Below are 27,711 nucleotides of genomic sequence, written 5' to 3'. Positions count from 1 at the left end.
AATGCATAAAAATGAGTGAATGAGACCTCAGGAGCAGTAAATAAGTAAACCATTGCATCATATCTTTCTGTGGTCTACATTGTGATGTTTGGTCCTAACCAGAGGCTTCCCCGTCTGTGTAACCCCATCTCCATGTTGCTCTCCCTCTTTCCATTCAATTATTGATTGCTCTGCAGACGGCTATGCTTTTAGTGGATAGAATTATTAAACAGCTAGCTAGCTACCACTCTCTTCATATCAAGGAGAGGAAGACAGGGAGGAAAGTCTCTGCCTATGTACTGTAAATATACACTGCACAGCTAAGTGATGCTTTCTCTGCTCTCTCTTTCTCAGCAGAAGTAACATCCGGTCTTAAATGACTCACAGCTAAATGGAGCATCATTTCAACACACCTATTGAAACTGCCAATGCATGATTTATTTTAATTTAAATGTATTTATTTGATACATACATGTCTCTGTGTATATACAGTATAAGAAACAGACATTGCAAGTCAATCATATGTAAATACATCCGTGTACAGTATATATCCATATTAAGCATCCCTGCTATATGTATTGAGATTCAAATGTAGGCTACTATATTTGCTTTTATACCAATGATAACAACATCTTAAAGACATTACACCTTCAGTATGTCTTATTATCTTACCTTTCTTGTCTTTCTTCTCCTCCTCTTGATCACCCTCTCCAGCCCCCAGTAGAGTGAAGATAATTCCAGTTTGAGAGTTGATCCCCACAGCAGTAACCAGCATCTTTCCAGAGCCTTCCATCACATGAGTTCCTAAGGGGACACACAGATGAAATTCATAAATAGGCATGGAAATAACTCAGTTATCAACACTATATTAAACAGAGTACCTTTATATATACACTGCTCAAAAAAATAAAGGGAACACCAAAATAACACATCCTAGATCTGAATGAATGAAATATTCTTATTAAACACTTTTTTCTTTACATAGTCGAATGGGCTGACAACAAAATCACACAAAAATGATCAATGGAAATCAAATGTATCAACCCATGGAGGTCTGGATTTGGAGTCACACTCAAAATTAAAGTGGAAAACCACACTACAGGCTGATCCAGCTTTGATGTAATGTCCTTAAAACAAGTCAAAATGAGGCTCAGTAGTGTGTGTGGCCTCCACGTGCCTGTATGACCTCCCTACAATGCCTGGGCATGCTCCTGATGAGGTGGCGGATGGTCTCCTGGGGGATCTCTTCCCAGACCTGGACTAAAGCATCCGCCAACTCCGGGACAGTCTGTGGTGCAACGTGGCGTTGGTGGATGGAGCGAGACATGATGTCCCAGATGTGCTCAATTGGATTCAGGTCTGGGGAACGGGCGGGCCAGTCCATAGCATCAATGCCATCCTCTTGCAGGAACTGCTGACACACTCCAGCCACATGAGGTCTAGCATTGTCTTGCATTAGGAGGAACCCAGGGCCAACTGCTCCAGCATATGGTCTCACAAGGGGTCTGAGGATCTTATCTCGGTACCTAATGGCAGTCAGGCTACCTCTGGTGAGCACATGGAGGGCTGTGTGGCCCCCCAAAGAAATGCCACCCCACACCATGACTGACCCACCGCCAAACCGGTCATGCTGGAGGATGTTGCAGGCAGCAGAACGTTCTCCACGGCGTCTCCAGACTGTCACGTCTGTCACATGTGCTCAGTGTGAACCTGCTTTCATCTGTGAAGAGCACAGGGCGCCAGTGGCGAATTTGCCAATCTTGGTGTTCTCTGGCAAATGAAAAACGTCCTCCACGGTGTTGGGCTGTAAGCACAACCACCACCTGTGGACGTCGGGCCCTCATACCACCCTCATGGAGTCTGTTTCTGACCGTTTGAGCAGACACATGCACATTTGTGGCCTGCTGGAGGTCATTTTGCAGGGCTCTGGCAGTGCTCCTCCTGCTCCTCCTTGCACAAAGGCGGAGGTAGCGGTTGTTGCCCTCCTACGGCCTCCTCCACGTCTCCTGATGTACTGGCCTGTCTCCTGGTATTGCCTCCATGCTCTGGACACTACGCTGACAGACAGAGCAAACCTTCTTGCCAATGCTCACGTTGATGTGCCACCCTGGATGAGCTGCACTACCTGAGCCACTTGTGTGGGTTGTAGACTCCGTCTCATGCTACCACTAGAGTGAAAGCACCGCCAGCATTCAAAAGTGACCAAAACATCAGCCAGGAAGCATAGGAACTGAGAAGTGGTCTGTCCCCCCACCTGCAGAACCACTCCTTTATTGGGGGTGCCTTGCTACTTGTCTATAATTTCCACCTGTTGTCTATTCCATTTGCACAACAGCATGTGACATTTATTGTCAATCAGTGTTGCTTCCTAAGTGGTTTGATTTCACAGAAGTGTGATTGACTTGGAGTTACATTGTGTTGTTTAAGTGTTCTCTTTATTTTTTTGAGCAGTGTATATGGCACCTAAAACAGAAGAGAAAATGTCCATAAATATTGTTTGCATTGATATGCTGTTCAAAGATTGTTATTGCAGAAAAATCATGTTTTCAAAAGTGTTTATTTCTAGGATGTATACTGAACAAAAATATAAATCTAACATGCAACAATTTCAAAGATTTTACTGAGTTACAGTTCATTGGAGGAAGTCAGTAAATTGAAATAAATTAATTAGGCCCTAATCTATGGGTTTCACATGACTGAGAATACAGATATGTATTTCCAGATACCTTAAAAAAAATGGGCCTCAGAATGGACCTCGGGATCTCATCACGGTATGTCTGTGCATAACATAAGACCACTGCCACCATGGGGCACTTCGTTCACAACGTTGACATCAGCAAACCGCTCACCCACACGACGCCATGGTCTGCAGTTGTGAGACCGGTTAGACGTACAGTGCATTCAGAAAGTATTCACACTCCTGGACTTTTTCCACATTTTGTTGTCTTACAGCCTGAATTTAAAATGGATTAAATTGAGATTTTGTATCACTGGCCTACACACAATACCCCATAATGTCAAAGTGGAATTATGTTTTTTAAATGTTTTTATTAATTAAAAATTAAAAACTGAAATGTATTGAGTCAATAAGTATTCATCCCCTTTGTTATGGCAAGCCTAAATAAGTTCAGGAGTAAAAATTTGCTTAACAAGTCACATAATAAGTTGCATGGACTTACTCTGTGTGCACTAGTAGTGTTTATCAAGATTTTTTAATGACTATCTCATCTCTGTACCCCACACATACAATTATCTGGATTTCAAACACAGATTAAACCACAAAGACCAGCGAGGTTTTCCAATGCCTTGCGAAGAAGGGCACCTATTGATTGATGGGTAAAAATTCAAAAAGTTGACTTTGAATATCCCCTTGAGCATGGTGAAGTTATTAATTACACTTTGGATGGTGTATCAATACATAGAGTCACTACAAATATACAGGAGCCCTTCTGAACTCAGTTTCCGGAGAGGAAGGAAACCGCTCAGTGATTTCACTATGGCGACTTTAAAACAGTTAGAGTTTAATGGCTGTGATAGGAGAAAACTGAGCATGGATCAACAACATTGTAGTTACTCCACAATACTAACTAACAGAGTGAAAAGAAAGAAGCCTGTACAGAATAAAAATATTCCAAAATATGCATCCTGTTTGTAACAAGGCACTGAAGTAATACTACAAAAAATTTGGCAAAGCAATGAATACAAAGTGTTATGTTTGGGGCAAATCCAATAAAACACATTACTGTGTACCACTCGCCATAGTTTCAAGCTTAGTAGTGGCTGCATCATGTTATGGGTATGCTTGTATTTGTTAAGGACAGGCAAAGTCCTAGAGGACAATCTGGTCCAGTATGCTTTCCACCAGACACTGGGATATGAATTCACCTTTCAGCAGGACAATAACCTAAAAGACAAGGCCAAATATACACTGGAGTTGCTTACCAGGACGACATTGAATGTTTCTGAGTGGCCTAGTTACAGTGTAGACTTAAGTCGGCGTGAAAATGTCAAGACTTAAAAATGTCTGTCTAGCAATGGTCAACAACCAACTTGACAAATTATAATGTGCAAATATTGTATAATCCGTGTGTCAAAGCTGTTAAAGACTCACATCTGTAATCAATGCCAAAGGTGAATCTAACATGGGTGTGAATACCCTGAGTAAATTGATGTTTCTGTATTTCATTTTCAATACATTTGCAAACATTTCAAAAAACACGTTTTGACTTTGTCAGTATGGGGTATTGCGTGTAGATGGTGGAGAAAACCAATCTATTTAATCCATTTTGAATTAAAGCTGTAACAGAACAAAATGTGGAATAAGTCAAGGGGTATGAATACTTTCTGAAGGCACTGTACTGCCAAATTCTCAAAAACAATGTTGGATGTGGCTTATGGTAGAGAAATTAACATTCCTGGTGGACATTCCTGCAGTCAGCATGCCAATTGCACGCTTCTTCAAAACTTGAGACATATGTGGCATTGTGTTGGTTGACAAAACTGCACATTTTAGAGTGGCCTTTTACTGTCCTTAGCACAAGGGGCACCTGTGTACTGATTATGCTGTTTAATCAGCTTCTTGATATGCCACACCTGTCAGGTGGATGAATTATCTTGAAAAATGAGAAATGCTCACTGACAGGGATGTAAACAAATTTGTGCACAGCATTGGAGTGAAATAAACTTTTTGTGCGTATGGAAAATTCAGGGGATCTTTTATTTCAGCTCATGAAACGTGGGACCAACATTTTACATGTTGCGTTTATATTTTTGTTTAGTGTAGATATAGTGGACGACTAAGTTAACATTACACAGTGATGTCATCTTCCCTAAAAACCTAAAAGCCAACTCTCATTCCTGGAGTGACAAGCTAGCGTCTTGGTTGGCTTGAGTGAGGTGTGCCGTTGGGAACGCAGGTTCGAATCCAGTGTCAATGCAGAATTACACTCAATAATCTGTGGCTAATATAGTTTGTCTTTTTTAATCACTGTGTAAGGTCACTTTCCTCTGTTTTTCCTACTGACCGGTGATCTAATTACTTTTGTGCAGCAGAGCTTCATTATCTTCCCATTAATTAAACTACTCTATCACAAGAGACCAGGGGTTGCTCAATAACACTGTTCACATACCCTAATACCAGGGAGTGGAATAGCCCTCTGTGAGAAAGAACAATCAGTAATAGTGCAGAATACTGCTAAATATGTTTAATGTTTGTGATTGCTTAAATATGCAATGGCTTGAGACTGTTATGAATATGTGCACTAAACCACAGCATGTAGATGGTCGGAGCAGGTAAAACTAATGTATTTCAACTGGAACTGTTACATTCTCCTGCAATCATCCAGTATCCTGTGGCCCAAACATCAAGTGATGTATGTAAGCGTGACAGGTACATACCGGGAAAAAAAACATCATGATGAAATAACTGACCAATCCAATCGTACATATTTCTTAACCTGCATCTAAAAACATTCAACATTTGTTCTTCTGCGCCATTACAGCAATGTGGATGAGGCTGCTACACCATGATCACAATATCACGCTCTTCTTTTAGATCTCTGCATAGGCCTAGCCAGGCAATGGACCTATGGAGTGAGTAGCAAAGTCCAGTTCCGAGTATCCTTATTGGGAAAAGGATGAGAGAGGGTGTCCTGTGGGTCGAATGGAGCCATGACCCGATGCTCAGGAAGCTGACCAGGGGCTACAATCCGATTAGCCCTGTCAGGCTCCATGGAACAGGGAGGAGTCACTCTCTTACTGGGAGAGGCAATGAGATTTCCCCTCTCGGCATTACAGCCAGCATACGGACACATTAGACAGGACATTCACTCAGGCAGCTCATCAGTCACACGTAGGCACGTACAAGAAACAAAAGAACACGCTTAAGAAAGCACCTAGAACACACACACACACACACACTGCACAGAGGCAAACACCCCTAGCATGGCCTCTGTCGCCCAACTGTAACATAACTACTGTATTTTATGCAAACAACTCACCAGACAGCAACATAGGGTCCTTGTCAACAGACTTTTTTACATGGTCAGACTCTCCTGTCAGCGAGCTCTCATCGATCTTCAGGTCATTTCCCTGTATCAGTATCCCATCAGCAGGAAGGAGATCGCCTGTGTGGGAGTGGGATGCAGGAGGACACATGGGACCAGAGACTTATAAGGATCTATAAGGAATTATAAAGATCCAAACATCGTTATAACTGCTTAATAAAAGTATACACAATACCAGATATGTTTAATGAATTATATGGTTGCTGTTATAAGGACCACAAATGCCACAAATGCGTTTTACACAGGTAGCTATGTAGATAGTCTAACCAGGTATACTACACAGGTGACCTCGCCTGATCCTGGACTGACCGTATTTGATTTGGGCCACATCCCCGACCACCATTTCGGCCACGGGGATCTGGATGACGGTGCCGTTCCGCACCACGGCGAATCGCTGCTCCTGCTCGATGCGGCTCTGCAGTCCTCGGAACTGTTTCTCCTTGCTCCAGTCATTGAAGGCCGTCACCAGCACCACACAGACTACGGACAACAAGATGGCTGCGCCCTCGATCCAGCCAGCCTCTGCTTCGCCCTCATCCTCTGCACCGGAAGCCACGTTCCCACACGCTGCAGAGAGAGAGGGAGAGAGAAAGATGACAGAGAGAGACAGAGAAAGAGATGGGGCAGAGTAATTAGGAAAGACAGAACTCCGCTCATCTGATGAGTTACCTTAACTGATAGAACTGAAAACTTGGGTTCGCTCCCAGAGGTAATATTGAGGCATTAGCTCAGAGGGCTAATGCTTTCTTAAGGCATGCAGAAAGCCCAAGTGCAATACCTGGATAGTCAGTCAAACCTACCTTCGCTCTCCTCTCCGGGTGGTTGGTAGAAGGACAGTGCGAGGGAGATGATGGCAGCTATCTCCAGGATGATGAGAGTAACATCCTGTAGAGCCTCCCAGACCAGCTCCAGGAACGACTTGGCTTTCTTAGGAGGGATAAAGTTCTGGCCAAACACCTGGCCACGCTTCTCCAGGTCTGACGGATTGTCCGATAGGCCTAGAGGAGAGGGAATACTGCTACTGAACATCCCTTCATTCACCTCACTGGATTTAATGTAAAACGCTATTAGAGGGCATTAAAGTCTTGCGTGAATTCAGTAGGTAAGGGGGGGTAGTTCTGTCAGGATGCCTACATAAGACTAAACATTTGTCAAGTTGCAGGTCTCTGACATGAATCTGTTGAGTTTCAGTGCATCATGATTTACAGGTTCATATTAGAAACTGGCCTTGTGAAATACTGTTGTCATAAACAGTCATTACATTATATTGGACATGATCATAGAACTTGAGAAAATTACAGTTTAGGCCATGTTTCTTATAGCCTTGTGTAGGCATTATGACAGAGCATTCAAATAAAGTGCTATCAAAATGTCTACAAAAGAGCAGACAGAACACAGCATAAGGCATCATTCAATTATTTCTGTAAATGTACATGTCAATAGACTCACTCACATGCATCATATGACAGACATACATGTTTGAGTGCTGGGTGCTCTCTTGGTGAATTGAGATAGATGGGGTGGGAACAGCACAGATGGCTAAGTCAGTGTGTCTGCTTCTCTGTGGGGTGTGTACTCTGGCAAGCACACTTAGGCAGACTGTCACACACTCCTCATGTCCTTCCCTGCCAAACGTCACCTGCTGCTACTGGCAACCCAGTAATCACTCTCTCTGTATCTCTTTCTCTCCTTCTCTCTTTAACTGTTTCTTTTTCACACAATCCCATTTCGTCGGGTAGTCAAAATGTAGTCGCACTATAACCAGAGCTAGGCCTGCACTGCACACAGAACTCCATTTGACCTTGACCAAGTTCAGAAATTGTGTGAAACAGTCTGATGACAAAAAGACACGTGAGTAGTGACATCTCAGGTTGAGGATATATGCAAATTAATCATTTATCTGAATGGAAACTCTGTGAAAATTCCCCTTTTACTAATTCAGACAATATTCTTGCCGTTTCTATGGTAATGAAAGGTTCATGAACACATTTCTCTTGATCTCTCTAACAAGATGGTGCCGACAGACATGATCATTCTGTTTCTAGCTCCTAGCCAACTTTGCAGTATTTACTATAATTTTTGGGGGGGTCATTTATTATATTATTTCCTCAGAACGTTTATTTCATTATTACCTACACCTGGAAATAACTTTTGGATATTATATGTATATATATTTATAGTCCGGTATCTGACACTGCTCATTTTGATGTTTCGTAATTTCTTTATTTTTCTGGATTATGTGTGTTTTGTTTTATTATTGCAAGGTATTGCTGCACTGTTGGAGCTAGAAAGCATTTCACTGCACCTGCGATTACATCAGCAAATCTGTGTACGTGACCAATAACATTTGATTTGATTATTGAAACATATTTCTATTGAATTATAAAACATTGTTTTGTAATCATTATAAATGTTTGCAGATATTAGAGGTGTGTTAAATTGTAAAAACAGGAATATTTAAAATTGTTCTTAAAAATGCAAATACAAATGAAACTCCTTTGCTCTTTACTTAGAAATTTCCACTGAAGTAAATTGAAACTGAAATCGACATTAATTGGAAAGTTCCCATTCTACTCAACAGTATAAGCAAAAATCCCTGTTTAAGATGATATGGTGAAAAACAGTAAGGCACTTGTATCATTTAAGGTCATCAGAGTTTTTTTTCAATTACATAATTTGAAACTATAATAGTGAAAATAAAGTAATTATGCTGAAAACATGAAATGCTCTTATAGCTTTGAGCAATCTCTCCTCGGGCCGATTTGATGTTTGCTGGAGGATGAATGAGAGGAGGTGTCTGTCTCTGCCTCACACCCACCAGATTGCTGATGCTTTTGTAGCTTAGCAACGACATGAAAGCATGTTCGGGCAGACTGGGTTGGGAATACAAAAATACAGATAGAAAACCAGACGGATGAGGACAGTACAAATGATGACATTGAGTAAAGTAGAAACCGTCTATGCAAACACAATGGCAGTGGCGCTACGGCATACAATATCATCAACTGGTTCTTCATAAACAATTCAGTTGATTTAACATATTGGTTTGAATTTGATTAGTAAGGTGGACTAATAATGTGCATCTTGTGTTACAAGTGAAGTATGTCACTCTGAGAGTGGTGTGTCTGAGTGAGACTCTCACCATCGGCTGGGGAGGTCTTCAGTCTCTGACAGAGGCCCTCTGTGTCCGTGTAGTTCTCCTGGATCTTCTGAATGGCTTCTGCACCCCTCAGCTCCATAAGGTCCCGCAGGTCCTCCAGGGTAGCCCCGAAGTCCCCTGCATGGTTGATCTCCATTCCCCCTCCACTACCTCGCTTCTTGGGTTTGAACTCCACCGAGCTATTGGCTAAGTCCCCCATGATAATGTGTGGTTATAGAAATGTGTTGATTCTTCAAAAAACAATGATTTTCTGATGGACTCCTTTAATGCCTTGGCCAGGGTAGGAAGTGGGGTATGCTTTACTATGTGATTTTTAGATTAATGTTCCCCCATGCCACTCCCTCCTTTTCCCCTTCTATGATTCTCCATATCAAGGCATGTGTGGAAGAACATATGGAAATGTTTTTGTTGTGTGATTTGACGGTGGTTTATTCCACCACAGACCTTAATCTGATGTTTCTCACAACCTCAGAAGAGAAAAGGGCATCAAGCTAAATGATAGGGAGGATAGCAATCCATAGAGCCAGATATTTGTAAGGAGAGAAATAAAAAGAAGAGCTCAAGCGTTTGAGTGTAAAGAGTAAGATGCTTCAGAAGGTGGATTCACCTAGAGGCTGGAGAAAAGGGTTTTTGTAGAGAATATTCTTTCATCATTCAAACCTATCTATAAATCAAATTGTGAACATTTGCCAACAGAGAACAATAACTATTAGTCCCCTTAAAAGACTATAAACCCAGGTCTCAAAATAACGCTCAGATTGTAAGGAATTCAAGGTCTTGGCAGGATGTCACCATGTCATGAATATACGATCTATCATTTGCATCAAAGAGAATTCCTAATGACCCAATAGGAGTTGCTGGAATCCCACACCCCCTTCACTGGGAGAAGAAACAAACAAAACAAAAAAACAGACACCATAACTTATTTATAAGAGGACTATTGATTTGGAGTTTATTGATTTAGGAGGTTAAGGCCTCTCTGGCTTGAAACAACTTAACAGTGGGTTGGCTCTCTGATCATGGGGACATACGTAACCATCCTGAATACTGGGATGAAAACACATGCAAATATACAATATCTTTATAAGACTGATACTGTTATTTATCTATGACTCCAAGTCAAATTATTGAATTGTGACTTCAAATTGTAATCATTACAAAGAAATCTTTACATTTCCTTGTGGTTTTATACTTCATAGTCAATGGTTTAAAGGCCTACGCAAATAATCTGATGGTGTGTATGGGATTTGCTGATTATTTTGGCCATAATGAATTTGACAAGCTTTTAGCCTGCTAATGCTATACTTTTCTAATCTTTGTATAATTATTTACGTTTGCATAATAACCTCCTCTCTTAATCATCTTCAAACAGAGAATGTTATTCCCTCGATGCTATTCCATCAATACATGACAAATTAGGCCTACTATATGCCCCCAGGAATCATCAAAATCCAAGGAACATTTTTAAGGTTAAACACAAACTGTAAACATATTTCTAGAATATATTTGTTCTCGCGGTACCGCCTTCTGAATGAGCGTCGTCACGCTCCTATGGAAATAGCCAATCCATGTCTAGAATGGGTTTTACCAAGGCGACGCGCACAGCCATGATGCTCAGCGATCTGTGATTCAGAGAGGATACTCTCCTCGGAGTGATGCGAGGGTAAAAGTACCTCCATCGTGGCACGAAGCATTATACTAAGATGTTCTTTCCACAGTATCAAAAGAGCGAGTGGAACCATAGCTGTTTATATATCATACTTTAAAAAAGCATCCCTTTCCTTGCAACACGGAGCATGTATTATTGTAGTAGTACATTGTCAAAAATCCACCGTGCCCTTTACTTGTAACCTTCAGATATCAGTTGTTAACCTTGGTCTGCACAAAAAAATCTATTTTGTCAACGATATCCTTCCATTACGATATAAATGAACACCAAAGCATGGAATTATACACCTTCTCTTAAATTCGGAGTTTATTTTTATTTTCTAGAGGTGGAATGGGGTATGATGGGCCTAATATGAATAAGAACACATTTTCGAGGCAACAGATTTCAGAGGAATTGCAGCACTTACGATTGGAACATATTGCGTTTCTTGATAGTGGGAAAACGATACAATTCTACCGCGTGAATGTGCTACATTTAATACGTGAGCTGGCCTAGGCTACTGCAAAGTTAACACCGGATTGACACCGGCTATGGTTAATTTGCAGAATAACTCATCTCTGTGGATTCAGACATAAATCATAGTAGTGACCGGTAGGCCTATACCCTATTCCCAGAATACGACAAATCGGGATTCTAGATATTCCAGATGCCAGTGCTTCATAATCATGTTCATAATCTATTCCTGTTGCCCACAACATTAATGTAGCCTACCTAGATAACTGATAAATGTTGTATAGCATTTCATATTGATAAAGGTAATGTAGCCACTGTATGTTCAGTGTTGGATGCATGAATAGGCTACGTTTTATCTCATGGAGTAGTCAGTATTAGCCTACCAGTCCCACAATATATCAATAGCCCTCTAGCGAGAAAGGTATAATAATAATATAAATAAATGGTGCACATCATCGACATTTTCACAGGCCATTCAAATATCACGAGGCATTTTGAGTCAATATTATCCTTAGCCTATCATTATAATATAAGAACACAATTGAACGGAGTTAAAATACTCACCCGGCCATGTCCAAGGACGTAAACTGCGAGTTTAGAAAAATAGAAAATCCTATGTTCTTCACTTTCAAATTCACTTCAAATCCGACAGAGAAAAAAACGTTTGAGGGATGTATACCGACGTGATGTCCCATCTGTTGTTTCTGGCCAGCATATAAAAATGTAAAGCACAAAATTGTGCAGATGTCTAGGCCTATGTGGAATTCCTCTAATGCTGAAGAAAATGAAACGATACAGGGTAGATATTAGCGTGTTTGCATAAATGAAGGGTTATGGACTGCAGGTAGCTATTTGATATTATTAGGCCTACTGTTCTTGTCGTTGTTCCCAATGTTTCTCGTTGCTGTTATTTGTTGTCTGATAATACAGCATAAGCTCCAATAGGTAAGCAAGAATTTGGGTCTACATGCTGAAAAGATACCTCGCTAACCGCAATCGTCCTAAGGTGATTGCAACATTAAAATGGGCTGTTCTATGCGACGGGTAGGAGAGGGAGGGGATGGATGGATGCTGCCACTGCCGAGCTTGACGCTCGTATCCCTCCCTGCAACCCCTCCGCTTGCACACCCTGACAGTACAATTTGACCAGAATATTGGTACTATATCCCTAGATTGACTGTCTGAGCCTTAGACAGCCATTGGAAAAACGAAATGTTTACAAATAAAAATAATCATCAAATCATCATTATAATAAATTCAAATCAGAATGATTTGATCAATTTATGGAGGTAGATAGGCCTACAGTGCTTTCGGAAAGTATTCAGACCCCTTGACTTTTTTCACATTTTGTTACGTTACTTCCTTATTCTAAAATTGATTACATCGTTTGTTGCATCAATCTACACACAATACCCCATAATGACAAAGTAAAAACAGAATTATAATTTTTTGCAAATGTATTAAAAATAAAACACTGAAACATCCCATTTACATACAGTACTAATAAAAAAAGTTTGGACACCTACTCATTCAAGGGGGTTTTCATGTTTTTACTATTTTCTATATTGTAGAATAATAATGAAGACATGAAAACTATGAAAAAACACATATGGAATCATGTAGTAACCAAAACGGTGTTAAAGAAATCCAAACATATATTATATTTAAGATTCTTCAAAGTAGCCACCCTTTGCCTTGATGACAGCTTTGCACACTCTTGGTATTCTCTCAACCAGCTTCATGAGGTAGTCACCTGGAATGCATTTCAATTAACAGGTGTGCCTTCTTAAAAGTTAATTTGTGGAATTTCTTTCCTTCTTAATGTGTTTGAGCCAATCGGTTGTGTTGTGACAAGGTAGGGGTGGTATACAGATCATAGCCATATTTGGTAAAAGACCAAGTGCATATTATGGCAAGAATAGCTATAATAAGAAAAGAGAAGCGACAGTCCACCATTACTTTAAGACATGAAGGTCAGACAATCCGGAAAATGTCAAGAACTTTTAAAGTTTCTTCAAGGGCAGTCGCAAAAGGACTGACACATGAGGACTGACACAGCAAAGGAAGACCCAGAGTTACCTCTGCTGCAGAGAATACGTTCATTAGAGATACCAGCCTCAGAAATTGCAGGCCAAATAAATGCTTTACGGAGTTCAAGTAACAGACACATCTCAACATCAACTGTTCAGAGGAGACTGCGTGAATCAGGCCTTCGTGGTCGAATTGCTATAAAAGAAACCACTACTAAAGGACACCGATAAGAAGAAGAGACTTGCTTGGGACAAAAAACACGAGCAATGGACATTAGACCGGTGGAAATCTGTCCTTTGGTCTGATGAGTCCAAATTGGCGATTTATGGTTCCAAATGCTGTGTCTTTGTGAGTCGCAGAGTATGTGAACGGATGATCTCCGCATGTGTGGTTCCCACCATGAAGCATGGAGGAAGAGGTGTGATGGTGTAGGGGTGTTTAGCTGGTGACACCATCAGTGATTTGTAGAATTCAAGGCATACTTAACCAGCATGGCTACCACAGCATTTTGCAGCAATATGCCATTCCATCTGGTTTGCTCATAGTGGGACAATTATTTATTTATTTAACCTTTATTTAACTAGGCAAGTCAGCCCTATCATTTGTTTTTCAACAGGATAATGACCCAAAACACACCTCCAGGCTGTGTAAGGGCTATTTGATCAATAAGAAGACTGGGGGAATGCTGTATCAGATTACCTGGCCTCCACAATCACCCAAACTCAATCCAATTGAGTGGTTTGGGATGAGTTGGACCACAGAGTGAAGGAAATGCAGCCAACAAGTGCTCAGCATTTATGGAAACGCCTTCAAGAATTTTGGGAAAGCATTCCAGGTGAAGCTGGTAGAGAATGCAAAGTGTGCAAAGCTGTAATCATGGCAACGGGTGGCTACTTTGAAGAATCTCAAATATAAGATATATTTTTATTTGTTTAACACTTTTTTGCTTACTACATGATTCCATAAGTGTTATTTCATAGTTGTGATGTCTTCATTATTATTATACAATGTAGAAAATAGTCAAATGAGTAGGTGTGTCGAAACTTTTGACAAGTACTGTAAGTATTCAGACCCTTTACTCAGTACTTTGTGAATGTCATTTTGAAGACTGAATAATGCAACATTTAAAATCCGAACAAATAATACTTATTGCAATTGTACATAATGTATTGTTTGGAAAAGGAACAACAAAGAAAGAAACAATACAATTAATGTGCAGGTGAGTTCAAAAGAGGGACTTTACATCAAATCTCCTCATAGTGCAGATATTAATGATGTGTGCAACACCATTTCCCCCACATATTTTATTCAAATAATTAAAATAATACACCTAGATTTAGCTTTTAAGTAAAACTAACTAAATAATAATAATAAAAAACGGAATAAATGGATTTTAGCACACTTGTGTGAAACCCTATGCCATAATCTTCTACCGGGGTAACTGGCACCTTTTCTAAAAACAACTTATTATGAAATAACAAAAAAAGTCTCAACTGTAGCCATGTATTTCCCTTTATAGTTTATTCACCTAAGCATGACCTTTATCCACATACAATTTTGTTTTTCAAATGTTGCTTTTTATGTCAGCAATTAGACATTGTTCTTTGGGAGGGACTAGTTACCCCATAGTACCCTAATTGTGATGACTTTTTCAAAATGTTGTTACGATACAGCCTTATTCTAAAATTGATGAAGCATATGTTTTAATTGCAATACCCCATAGTGACAAAGAGAAAACAGGTTTTAGAAAATGTTGCTAATTTATTACAAATAAAAAACAGAAATACCATATTTACATGTATTCAGACCCTTTGCTATGATTTCCATTGATCATCCTTGAGATGTTTACAACTTGATTGGAGTCCACCTGTGGTAAATTCAATTGATTGGGCATGATTTGGAAAGGCACACTTCTGTCTATATAAAGGTCCCACAGTTGGCAGTGCATGTCAGAGCAAAAACCAAGCCATGAGGTCGAAGCAATTGTCAATAGAGCTCCGAGACAGGATTGTGTAGAGGCACAAATCTGGTGAAGGGTACCAAAAAAATTCTGCAGCATTAAAGGTCCCCAAGAACAGTGGCCTCCATCATTCTTAAATGGAATAAGTTTGGAACCACCAAGACTCTTCCTAGAGCTGGCAGCCCGGGAAAACTGAGCAATCGGGGGAGAAGAGCCTTGGTCAGGGAGGTGAGCAAGAATCCGATGGCCACTCTGACAGACGCCTTGCAAGTCTTCAACTTGCAGTTTCATTAAATAGCACCCGCAAAACACCAGTCTCAAAGTCAACAGTGAAGTGGCGACTCTGGTATGCCGGCATTCTAGTTCAAAAGGTTAAATACTTGTTTTGTTTTTTAATCTAACGATGACCTATTGTTGCTCTCTATTGATAGAGAAGATGGAGAGGAACTTAGCATGTGAACTTACTCTTATGTGCACCTTGGTGAATATATGGGTAAAATTACAAATTATTTTGAAGAACAATACAGTATTTGTTTTGATTTAATTAAAGATATTTAATGATAATTCACAATAGACTAGCTTGGGAATAGGACGCACAGCATTCTACAAGTAACAGAATGTCCTAACCATGAAATGAGCAATACAGTGTTTAGTATAACCAGAAAAATTTCAACAAACTTTTAAAAGACTAAATATCATGAATTAATTGAAATTAAATCCATTAATTGAAAATGTCCCAATGTTTTCTGATTTTTGGGGGAATTGAATTTAGTTCATATACTGATTTATTAGTTACAGCATGTGAACACTATACAAACCATTTTCAAAACCTTATGCATATTCATCTTACAGGTCATGTGATTGCATTTGAACTGTATTTGAGTTCAAATTCAGAAGGTCTTTGGTGCTTGGCTGGCCTAGGTTGTTTTCACCTTCTCGGTCCTGCAACTGTGACACATGATCTTCTTGGCATTGTGTCATTATTGATGGCCATTGTGAATGATACATGAGGCAGAATTTGAAATGGTTCCACCACACTTTCTTGCAGAAAGCAAGAATCTCCTCTGGCTGGAAATTAATTGTTACAGACTATGGTTTACCACACTGTATTTTTAGAAGTGTGTTTAATTTGCACAGCAGCATGTACCAGCTGGAGAGAGTTGACGACAAATAGAATTAGAACGTACATACAGTGTCTATGGTTAACCCTTGATACTCCTAGACTGTACAGATGAGAGATCTATATGCTTTCAGAAACCTCCGGAACCAGAACCTGAAAAATAGAAAACAATCAAATATTGACACACATGCTATGATTTGTTTCACAGAGACTTTTACGCAACATCTAGGTATTTGCTAACACTAACTTTTGGACTGGTTTCTGCTTAAAGCCCCTCACATTTGCTGATGACCTTTTTTTAAAGGATGACTGTTCTGTTGTGTGTATCAGGGGTTGGCATAAGTGTTATGTTCAATTACATTACACACAATCAATCAAACATTTATTTTTGGGTACAATTAGGGTTGAAGATGTCAAAAGTTGGATATGAATTGAATCTGACCCACTGGAATGATGAATAAGGATGTAACTTACCCTGGGTCCATGATGAGTTGAATGGCTGGATGCCTCCAGAAGGACCTGTCAGTGTCAATGAACAGAATATTTAGTTACATGTATTGTCTTGGAGTTACAGTGGTGATGTTAGTACTGTTACCAACATAGACAATATCATGATATCTAAACTTCATGTCATTAAACCGTAATCTTACCAGTGCAGGTAACTCCTGCATCTTCATAGTGGACACAGTTATGGTTCCCCAGTCCACTGTGACGACACTGCAGCAAAGAGTCTTCAGAGCCAGAACAAGCCAGGTCATCCAGAGAGATGGAGTCACTTCCTTCTCCAAACTCTGCAGATCTAAAGGCCTCTTGAGCTTCTCCACAGCCCAACTCTCTGCACACCACCTGGGCATCCCTCAGATCCCACCAATCATCACACACTGTACCCCACTGGCCAAAGTGGAACACCTCCACTCTACCAGAGCAGTTGTTGGTGCCGTTGACCAGACGTACTCTGAAAGTGCTATCTGTAAAATACAAGAAAAGCTGTGAAGATTAACAGATACTGGGATTGTTGTTGAGTTGAAAACTTTGTAGATGGAATATGAAGAGAATACATTACCGTAGGTCCATGTGGAGCTTTGCTGGATGTTCTCTGTAGGACCTGTAAAAAAGATACAGTACCTGTCTGAACTCCATTTACTATGTTTTCTGATTTATTCAATTTTTTAAAATTTTACCCCCTTTTTCTCCCCAATTTCATGGTTTCCAATTGTTAGTAGTTACTATCTTGTCTCATCGCTACAACTCTCATCGCTACAACTCCCGTACAGGCTCGGGAGAGACGAAGGTCGAAAGCCATGCATCCTCCGAAACACAACCCCACCAAGCCGCACTGCTTTTTTAACACAGCACGCATCCAACCCGGAAGCCAGCCGCACCGATGTGTCGGATGAAACACCGTGCACCTGGCGACTTGGTTAGCGTGCACTGCGCCCGGCCCTCCACAGGAGTCGCTGGTGCACGATGAGACAAGGATATCCCTACCGGCCAAACCCTCCCCAACCCGGACGACGCTAGGCCAATTGTGCGTCGCCCCACGGACCTCCCGGTCGCAGCCGGCTGCGACAGAGCCTGGGCGCGAACCCAGAGTCAAATAAAAACATTTTAACGATCAATTACGAGGTGTACATATATTTCATGAATTTTGCATGGGTATTGCAAGGAACAAATCCAGGCCCTCTATGCACATATTGATAAACAAGATCCAAAATTGGCAGTGGGATTTATGTCCATGAGAAATTGTTTTGTTTATATGAATTTAAATCAAGTGAAATTGAATTTTTCAAGTGCCGAATGAATTTGGGGGCGTGCTCGGTCCTCCTTTTCCTGTTGTCCACAATCATCTTCATTGTCTTGATCACGTTGAGGGAGAGGTTGTTGTCCTTGCACCACACGGTCAAGTCTCTGACCTCTCTATAGGCTGTCTCATTGTTGTCGATGATCAGGCCTACCACTCTTGCGTCATCAGCAAACTTAATGATGGTGTTGGAGTCGTGCCTGGCCGTGCAGTCATGAGTGAACAGGGAGTACAGGAGGGGACTGAGCACGCACCCCTGAGTTGCCCCCGTGTTGAGGATCAGCGTGGCGGATGTGTTGTTACCGACCCTTACAACCTGGGGGCGACCCGTCAAGAAGTCCAGGATCCAGTTGCAGAGGGAGGTGTTTAGTCCCATGGTATTTAGCTTAGTGATAAACATTGAGGGCACTATGGTGTTGAACGCTGAGCTGTAGTCAATGAATAGCATTCCCACATAGGTGTTCCTTTTGTCCATGTGGGAAAGGGCAGTGTGGAGTGCAATAGAGATGTTCTCATCTGTGGATCTGTTGGTGCGGTATGCAAATTGGAGTGGGTCTAGGATTTCTGAGATATTGGTGTTGATGTGAAACATGACCAGCCTTTCAAAGCATTTCATGGCTACAGACGTGAGTGCTATGGGTCGGTAGTCATTTAGGCAGGTTACCTTAGTGTTGGGCACAGGGACTATGGTGGTCTGCTTGAAACATGTTGGTATTACAGACTCAGACAGGGAGAGGTTGAAAATGTCAGTGAAGACACTTTCCAGTTGGTCAGCGCATGCTCGGAGTACATGTCCTGGTAATCCATCTGGCCCAGCGGCCTTGTGAATGTTGACCTGTTTAAAGGTCTTACTGAAATCGGCTACAGAGAGCGTGATCACACAGTCATCCGGAACAGCTGATGTTCTTATGCATGTTTCAGTGTTACTTGCCTCAAAGTGAGCATAGAAGTTATTTAGCTCGTCTGGAAGGCTCGCGTCACTGGGCAGCTCTTGACTGTGCTTCCCTTTGTAGCCTGTAATAGTTTGCAAGCCCTGCCACAAGGTTGCAAGTTCGAATCCCCGAGCTGACAAGGTACAAATCTGTCGTTCTGCCCCTGAACAGACAGTTAACCCACTGTCCCTAGGCCGTCATTGAAAATAAGAATTTGTTCTTAACTGACTTGCCTAGTAAAATAAAGGTAAAATAAAAAAATAAAAAAATAAACATCTGACGAGCGTCGGAGCCGGTGTAGTACGATTCAATGTTATTCCTGTATTGACGCTTTGCCTGTTTTATGGTTTGTCGTAGGGCATTGTAGGATTTCTTATAAGCTTCTAGGTTAGACTCCCACTCCTTGAAAGCGGAAGCTCTACCCTTTAGCTCAGTGCAAATGTTGCCTGTAATCCATGGCTTCTGGTTGGGGTATGTACGTACAGTCACTGTGGGGATGACGTCCTTGATGCACTTATTGATAAAGCTAGTGCCTGATGTGGTGTACTCCTCAATGCCATCAGAAGAATCCCGGAACATATTCCAGCCTGTGCTAGCAAAACAGTCCTGACCGAGTCAATGGTGCGTCCTGCTTTAATTTTGCTTGTAAGCAGGAATCAGGAGAATAGAGTTATGGTCAGATTTGCCAAATGGTGGGCGAGGGAGAGCTTTGTACGCGTCTCTGTGTGCGGAGTAAAGGTGGTCTATAATTGTTTTCCCTCTGGCTGCACATTTAACATGCTGATAGAAATTAGGTAAAACTGTTTAATGTTTCCCTGCATTAAAGTCCCCGGCCACTAGGAGCGCTGGCTCTGGATGAGCATATTCCTGTTTGCTTACGGCGGAATACAGCTCATTGAGTGCGGTTTTAGTGCCAGCATCAGTCTGGTGGTATGTAGACAGCTACAAAAAATACAGATGAATGGTCTACAGCTTATCATGAGATATTCCACCTCAGGTGAGCAAAACCTTGAGACTTCCTTAGATATTGTGCACCAGCTGTTGTTTACATAAATTCATAGGCCCCTGCCCCGTGTCTTACCAGAGGCTGCTGTTCTGTTCTGCCGATAGTTTATAATCCGCCAGCTGTATGTTCTTCATATCGTCGTTCAGCCACAACTGGGTGAAACATAAGATAATACCGTTTTTAATGTCCTGTTGGTAGGATATACATGCTTTCAGTTCATCCCATTTATTTTCCAGCGATTGAACGTTATCTAGCAGAACAGAAGGCAAGGGCAGATTAGCCACTCGTTGCCTGATCCTCACAAGGTATCCCAATCTCTTTTTGCAAAACCTACGTTTCCTTTTCCATCAAATCACGGGGATCTGGGCCTGGTTGGGCGTCCGTAGTATATCCCTCGCGTCCGACTCATTGAAGAAGAACTCCTCGTCCAACTTGAGGTGAGTAAATCCCAGTTCTGATTTCCAGAAGCTCTTTTCGGTCATAAGAGACAGGAGCAGCAACACTATGTACAAAATAAGTTATGAACAACGCGAAAAAACAAACATAATAGCATGGTTGGTTAAGAGCCGATAAGATGGCAGCCCTACCCTCTGGCGCCATCTTCCTTTAGAGTTAACAGTGTAAATGTGACGCACACAATTAATCACAAACTGATTTTGGTGTACAATAAGTTTTGATGACTCACATAAATTGGATATAAATTGAATGTGACCCACTAGAATATTGAATAAGAGTTTAACATACCCTGGGTCCATGATGTGGTAAATGGCTGTATACATTTTACATTGGTTTTGCATAAATCATAGTTCTATAAAGGCAAAGGCAAAAGATGGCAACCTTGCCTGGTTCCTCTGCTCTGAAGGAATAATTTTGATAGGACATCATTAGTGAATATGGCATTTGTTTTTTCATGAATGGTTTTGATCCAGTTAATAAAGTAAGACCCCATATTAGATTGATCTGATATTGCAAAAAGAAAATAAGAAGTTCCACACTGAGTTAAATGGCTGGATATCTCCAGAAGGACCTGTCATAGAATTAGGTTTTTCATCTATTTTGGTGTTACAGTGACACTAGTACTGTTAACAACTTAGACAATATCATGATGTCTGAACTTCATTCCACCAAACATGTATCTTATCAGTGTAGGTCTTCATAGTGGGAACAGTTTTGGATCCCCAGTCCAATGTGGGGACACTGCAGCAAAGAGTCTTCAGAGCCAGAACAGGCATCCATCTGATCCCAGTCATCATCACACACTGTACCACATTTGCCAGAGTGGAACACCTTCACTCTAGCAGAGTAGTTGTTGGGGCCGTTGACTATACGCACTTCAAAGATGCCATCTTCATGGTAAAGGTAACACATATATTTACTTGTCTTTGACTATGTTTACATGCACACAATACTAAGATTAATATAATAGTTTGATTAAAATGTTTAGATGCTTTGCAATGAATGATCACTCTGGTTCAATCTGGTTTATATGGACACATCTGATAATCCGGCTACCTGACGGGACTTTGGAAAATGCAGAAATCGCCAATCAAAATAAAAGTTCCATCACAGTGACCATATTATTTTTGGGAAGCCTATTTGATCTGAGTTTGGACATATAAACTATTTCTAAGATGCATACTTTCATATTTTCCGAACTTACTTTACTCGTGCCAAAGAGCGAGTCTGGCGCTGCTCGTGATAGCACATGCACAGATTAAATAACTTGCAGGTACCCTGACAACCTTATTTTCCCCAACCTTTCTTACCTGCACAGATGACTCCTGCATCCTCATTATGGTCACAGTTGTGTACCCCTGGTTCACTTCCGATGCAGTCTTGTAATGATTTCTCTGTGCCCTCACACGATACATCATCCAGAGTGATGGGTCCTGAGCCCTGACCAAAACAGGCTCTACCTGGGGCTTCCTGGGCCATCCCACAGCTCAGTGCTTGACACACCACCTGGGCATCCTTCAGATCCCAGTCATCATCACACACTGTACCCCACTGGCCAGAGTGGAACACTTCCACTCTACCAGAGCAGTTGTTGGAGCCACCGGCCAAGCGAATTGAAGGTCCAGCTTTGATAGGTAAATAATCTGTTTTAATGTTAACAAATTGATGCATCAGGCTGTGGAGATTATTGTGTAGTGTGCAGACAAATTAATGTACTCACTCTGGTGTGAACCTGCAATCCATAGCGAGGAACATGAAAAACAAAGAGTTGTTGCTGTATGTTACCTTGAAAAGCGTAATTAATAAATAAAGCTAACTGTGCCTTAAATGAGCTGAAATTTGTAGTAGCTGTTTAAATAAAACTCAACCGAAGATTACAGTTTTGCCCATAAACTACTTTCAGGGTCAGGAACCATCTAACAGTAAAATACGGAACTTCCCCTTTAATCTCACCTGAGCAGACCACACTCGCATCCTCAGGATGCATGCAGTTATGCTGACCTATCGCCTCAGAGGGGCAGTCAAAGAGAGTGCCTTCTGTGCCAACACAGGCTATGTTGTCCAGCAGAATGGGAATGCCAACTCCCATACCAAACCAGGCCTGTCCGGGGGCATCCATAGCCCACCCACAGCTGAGCTGTCTGCAGACCACGTCAGCGTCGCTCACGTCCCAGTCATCATCACACACCGTACCCCACTGCCCCGCATAATACACTTCCACCCTCCCTGAACACTGATCAGGACCATCCACCAGCCGGATCAACGGGCCATCATCTTGGACCACTGGAGAGAAGAGTACATTATTTTAGGTAGTCTCAAGGCTTGGTTCCTCAGTGCAGTATATGTTTGCTTTGTAAGGACCATTCATATTGTCAATTTGAATATAGTTTTATGGAATTTATCTGACTGTTTCTATCTGGGTCCTCTTGTTCTTGAATTGAATGTGAGGAAAATATTAAATAATGAAAAGGTGCGTGAGATATTGTGAATAACAGGTATTCAATTCTCCTTAATTAATCTCAACATTAACTATTTTATTCAATTGAGCTTACTGCATTTGTAGGCTTAGACTTACCCATCATGCAAGTTACACTGGCATCTTCATCATGGCCACAGTTATGGTTTCCAATCCCTCCTGAGTTGCATTCCAGTAAAGATCCCTCACTTCCCATGCATGCCACATCGTCCAATAGGATTGAGCCACTCCCCTTACCAAAGTAAGCCTGGTGAGGAGCCTCTGTGGCTGGTCCACAGCTCAGCTCCCTACATACAACTTGGGCATCTAGGAAACCCCAATTATCATCACAGACTGTCCCCCAACTCCCATCATGGTAGACCTCCACCCTTCCAGAGCAGTGATTGGGACCATCAACTATGCGCACTGTCAAGCCAGCTGTTAAAAGGAAGGGAAAGTGAGAAACACATTATGGCCATTAACATTTTGTTTTTCAAATACGTATTATGACTCGTTCTGCAACTGAAACATAAAGTAAGGAATACTTTTTTTTGACTCACAATGGGAGTCTGGAGGGGATTGACCTGATAGATGGAGAGAGAGGAGGAGGGGGGACAGCGAAAGAGAGAAATGGTAGCATTAAACAAGCCCCTAGTTAAAGTTGGTAGTTTAGATGCATCTTTATAGCAAATTCAACCACTCACCTGACTGACCCTCACATATCACTCCTGCATCCTCAAAGTGTCCACAGTTGTGTGACCCCAGTCCATCTGAGCTGCAGCTAAGCAGTGACTCTTCATTCCCAGAACATTCCACATCATCTAGCCAGATCTCCCCCTTACCCCCGCCAAAGTGGGCCTGGTCCAGGGCCTTCTGGGCTGCCCCACAGCCCAGTGCTCTACACACTACCTTGGCATCCAGCAGGTCCCAGTTGTCATCACACACTGTACCCCACTGGCCTGCATTGTACACCTCCACCCTGCCAGAGCAGTTGTATGGGCCATCCACTAAACGTACTCCTCCAGCACTGACTGAGGCAAATAGAAAATAATTGTTTCGTTAAGTCCCACGTTAAGGGCTCTATTCAATCTGTATCGCTGAAGCATTACAGATTGTGCACTAGAAATTAAAGATAATTTCCGATTCAGCCGACATATGCAGCGTTTACAGTAAATGCAGTCTCAGCTAATGCGGAAACATTACCTTTAAATTTCAATCACGCTGTAATGCTGAACTACCGCAATACGGATTGAATAGAGCCCTATTTAGACACTTTGAGTATTTATATGATAGTCACACAAAGAGGTGTATGACTGACATCATGTAATTAAAAATATTTATGAAGATTAAACTTGCCAACAAACTCAATAACATAACTTATTAGAAGTCTATGGTCTCAGTGCTTCATTATTATACTTACGTCTGTCTAGAACTCGAGATGCTCCTTCATTGGAGCAAACAACTACATGAGAGGAACATAATGATAAAACATACAATAAGTTAAAGATGTTATATTTTATAGCCTTGTCAAAGGTTATGTGTGTGTGAGAGTTGATAGGAGGTGGACACGGATGTGTTTCAGTCCTTATTTGCTATTAGTTAACAGATTAATTGGAAAACAAATTAGACCAGGATATTAGTAGTCATATATTTCACAGTGCTGTTTCTGAACTTTCGCAAATCAATATGGCATTTATACAACGAAAATGTTAGTGAGCAGAGTCACCATTGTGGATTTACTCAATAATATTAAATAAATAATGATTTGCAGAGAACCTTGCACAAAACTACTATATGAAATCCTAGAGCCCTGTGTAGTACACAAAATATGAATTGTGTTTTAAGTATTTTGTAAAACACACTACTACAAACATTTTCATATATAGTTAACATAAACATTAATGTATGGTATTGTTCAAATACAATTTTCTCACCTGCAATCACAAATGCTAGGTACCACTTGCACTTGGGTGTAAGATTCATGATCAAAGTTGAGAATGTCATGTATGAGCCTTTTTATAGCCAGGTTTTGTTACCTTTTGTTGTGTGTCACCTGATTTCCTCAAAGAGGAAAACCGATATCTAACAAAAGGTGGCATTTATGTATCACTGAATACATATTACATAACACCAGTGAAGACTACTATTTGAAAAGAAACCACATAAAGGTATCTTTTCTGGGAATAAGAGTAACCCACCATTTATCAAAACAGAATACAAGCTTTCTGTGCTGGTTGCTCCATTGATTTTAGGCTCTGATTAAAGGAGAGCTCAACAATGAGGGGACAGATTTTAACAGCTAAATGAAAGTTGTCGGGGTATTTAATAGCACATGAGAATATCAGGCATGGGCTGACACCAGCTCCGTGATAGAAAGTATTTTGAGAAAATAGAATGTATGTATTTGGGTAGTAGTTGTTTCAGAACCATATTAAAATGTTCCAGGTGCTTTCCTCTTCCCACTTTCAATTCCCTGGGGGGTAGGCCTGTTTCATGATAGGTAGTGGGATGGGGTCAATTTTAACAAGTTAACTTAGAAACAAAATATATCCTGGTTAGTTTTAATTTTGCCCATGTAAACTAACCTACTAGGACATTATGATACAACTCAGGATTAGCTGGTTCACTTAGTGGGCTTAGCCTCTGACCAGTTTCCCAGTGACTTTGACAAGTTTGCTCATCTCAAATAGTAAACATTAAAAGATTTTGACAAAATTATTTTTCTTTGGTAAACTCTCCATATACATTGATGTAATAATGTGATGTATGCCCCTCTCGTATTCAAAATGTTAAACTTAGACAACATTAATTTAGCTCATTACAAACTCCAAGGAAATAGTCATTTCAGTGTGATGCATCAGTATATCAATGGGTTAAACCTATAGGACACGTTCTATTCACTAAGGACTAAATCTTAAATTGGGATACAGGCACATGCATTATGTAAATGAGAGACTAAAGCAGGAACAATGTGTGTGGATTTGGCCTAGAAGACATGACCACAATACTAGAAATCCCCTTTAGAGGTCATACAACTGCTAATGCTCTTACTATTGGTTTTCAAACAATATTTAGGCCTAATTATAATGAATGAATATGCTTGTAAATCTCATATCTTGCACTTTTAAAGAGCATTGTCTTTGGGTTATGAGAGGCTCAATCAGTGTGGATGAATTTAACATAATCCCCTCTGCATAATCTGTTTTTGAAGCAGGCATTGAATTTCAGAACACATGCTTCAGAAGAGGCACCCGTTCTCTCTCTCCCTCTGCTTTAGCACAGACCACTTCGGAAATCTAGGTCAAAGTTCATTTGTACTTTTCTTGCGGTGTGCTAAATTGCAGCGTATATGTTTGTTGTAGTAGTCTCAGAAAACCCTAGATAAGCAGAAATAAATGTATTCACCCACGGAGAAGGGAAGAAACAGCCACTGCCTGGCGTTTATTTTCCATCGCCTTGGAAATATTCAAACAATTTTTACGAAGTGCTCTCATACCCAAAGGGGTTCTTTGGGGCCACATACAAGGTACTCATCATATCTTCAGACTCAAGGTAAATTTTGACGTGGAAACAACGTTGATTGAACCTGTTTTTGCTCAGTGGGATGTTTTTTCCAGAAAATGTTATGTCTTATCATCCGTTGAATGATAATGGAAAGGACAAGTAATTAACATTTTGAAAATTAATAGATTTGGTAGATTTTTTTTCTCCATTATTTTGACCTCCCACATTACAATCTGAAGAAGTGTTAACTCTAACTTGCCTAGTTAAATAAAGGTTAAATTTTAAAAAACAATAACATACCTTTCTAGCTAATAGGCTAAGTACAAACTAGGGCTGTGACATTATGGAATTTAGGGTAACAATTAACGTTAATTGTCATGCAAATGGTCACATTTATTATCATAATTGTACTTTTTGTTGATGTTTTTTGTTGTTGTTGCTTGCAATGCATCATAATGCACATTTGAAAGACATGAATAACACTACTGCACACCTAATGTATACAACACAGTTTTGGTGACACCCCTTTCTCAAAAAACGAATGGTTTTGACCGCTTAGAAATGTTTGAAATGGAGCTTCTTCTCCCAACCGTGCGGTTCTCCTCGTAAAATGATCAACAACTTTGCCCACTTCATGTATAAATAATAAACTGCTATTGGGGAAACCATATCTACTTGAATATAAAGTCTCCTGATAATAATGTATTAAGGAAATTATGATAATTATTATACGATAATTGTACCCTACTCTAAACACATGTTCGCCAATAGCAGCTGTTTAGCTGGTTAAAGGTTAGGGAGTGAACCAACTTTGGATCTCAGAGCATTTCGTAATATTCTGTACTTAAATCTGAGACACTCCATTTAATATTATATTGTTATGTTTCGAATGGTATGTATTTATTTGTGGATGTCCGTCACCCATTTCGTATTGTATGTTACGAATTACAATTCGTGGTATATGATGTATAATAGCTAGGTGGCTAACGTTAGCAAAGCTAGGGGTTACGGTTAAGTTTTGGAGTTATGTTAAGTTTAGGGGAAGGGTTAGCTAAAATGTTTAAGGTTAGGGGAATGTCAGCTAATATGCTAAGTATTTGCAAAGTATCTAAAAAGTAGT

General features: G+C 40.7%; 2 protein-coding genes across 12 annotated transcripts in view; both read right to left on the bottom strand.

The window, feature by feature from the left end:
- LOC112232591 (plasma membrane calcium-transporting ATPase 3) overlaps positions 1-12,450 on the bottom strand; it is a 31,757-nt gene extending 19,307 nt beyond the window's left edge. For 8 of the 11 annotated variants that reach the window (XM_024399695.2, XM_024399700.2, XM_024399697.2 and 5 more), the window contains exons 1-6: positions 11,891-12,449; positions 9,187-9,818; positions 6,845-7,042; positions 6,354-6,611; positions 5,979-6,104; positions 652-783 (exon numbers count right to left, since the gene is read on the bottom strand). In XM_024399695.2, the coding sequence (XP_024255463.1) occupies positions 652-783; positions 5,979-6,104; positions 6,354-6,611; positions 6,845-7,042; positions 9,187-9,403 (931 nt within the window). In that variant the 5' untranslated portion in view covers positions 9,404-9,818; positions 11,891-12,449. Of the gene's footprint in view, positions 1-651; positions 784-5,978; positions 6,105-6,353; positions 6,612-6,844; positions 7,043-9,186; positions 10,084-11,890 lie in introns of all 11 variants that reach the window. The other 3 variants (XM_024399704.2, XM_024399696.2, XM_024399698.2) reach the window with 3 other exon arrangements.
- Positions 12,451-15,505: 3,055 nt separating this feature from the next.
- On the bottom strand, positions 15,506-25,071 carry LOC112216066 (deleted in malignant brain tumors 1 protein-like). The gene is made up of 12 exons (XM_024375701.2): positions 25,022-25,071; positions 24,508-24,549; positions 23,792-24,118; positions 23,648-23,671; positions 23,208-23,525; positions 22,586-22,915; positions 22,353-22,364; positions 21,943-22,257; positions 17,501-17,542; positions 17,088-17,405; positions 16,912-16,956; positions 15,506-16,590 (listed from the first exon to the last, which is right to left on the bottom strand). The coding sequence occupies exons 1-12, from the start codon at positions 25,068-25,070 to the stop codon at positions 16,568-16,570; spliced, it is 1,845 nt and encodes a 614-aa protein (XP_024231469.1). The 5' UTR covers position 25,071; the 3' UTR covers positions 15,506-16,567.
- Positions 25,072-27,711: the final 2,640 nt, after the last annotated feature.

The sequence above is a fragment of the Oncorhynchus tshawytscha genome, linkage group LG16, assembly GCF_018296145.1.
Source record: "Oncorhynchus tshawytscha isolate Ot180627B linkage group LG16, Otsh_v2.0, whole genome shotgun sequence".
In the NCBI taxonomy this organism is placed as follows: domain Eukaryota; kingdom Metazoa; phylum Chordata; class Actinopteri; order Salmoniformes; family Salmonidae; genus Oncorhynchus; species Oncorhynchus tshawytscha.
This window is presented reverse-complemented; position numbering and strand designations above follow the sequence as displayed.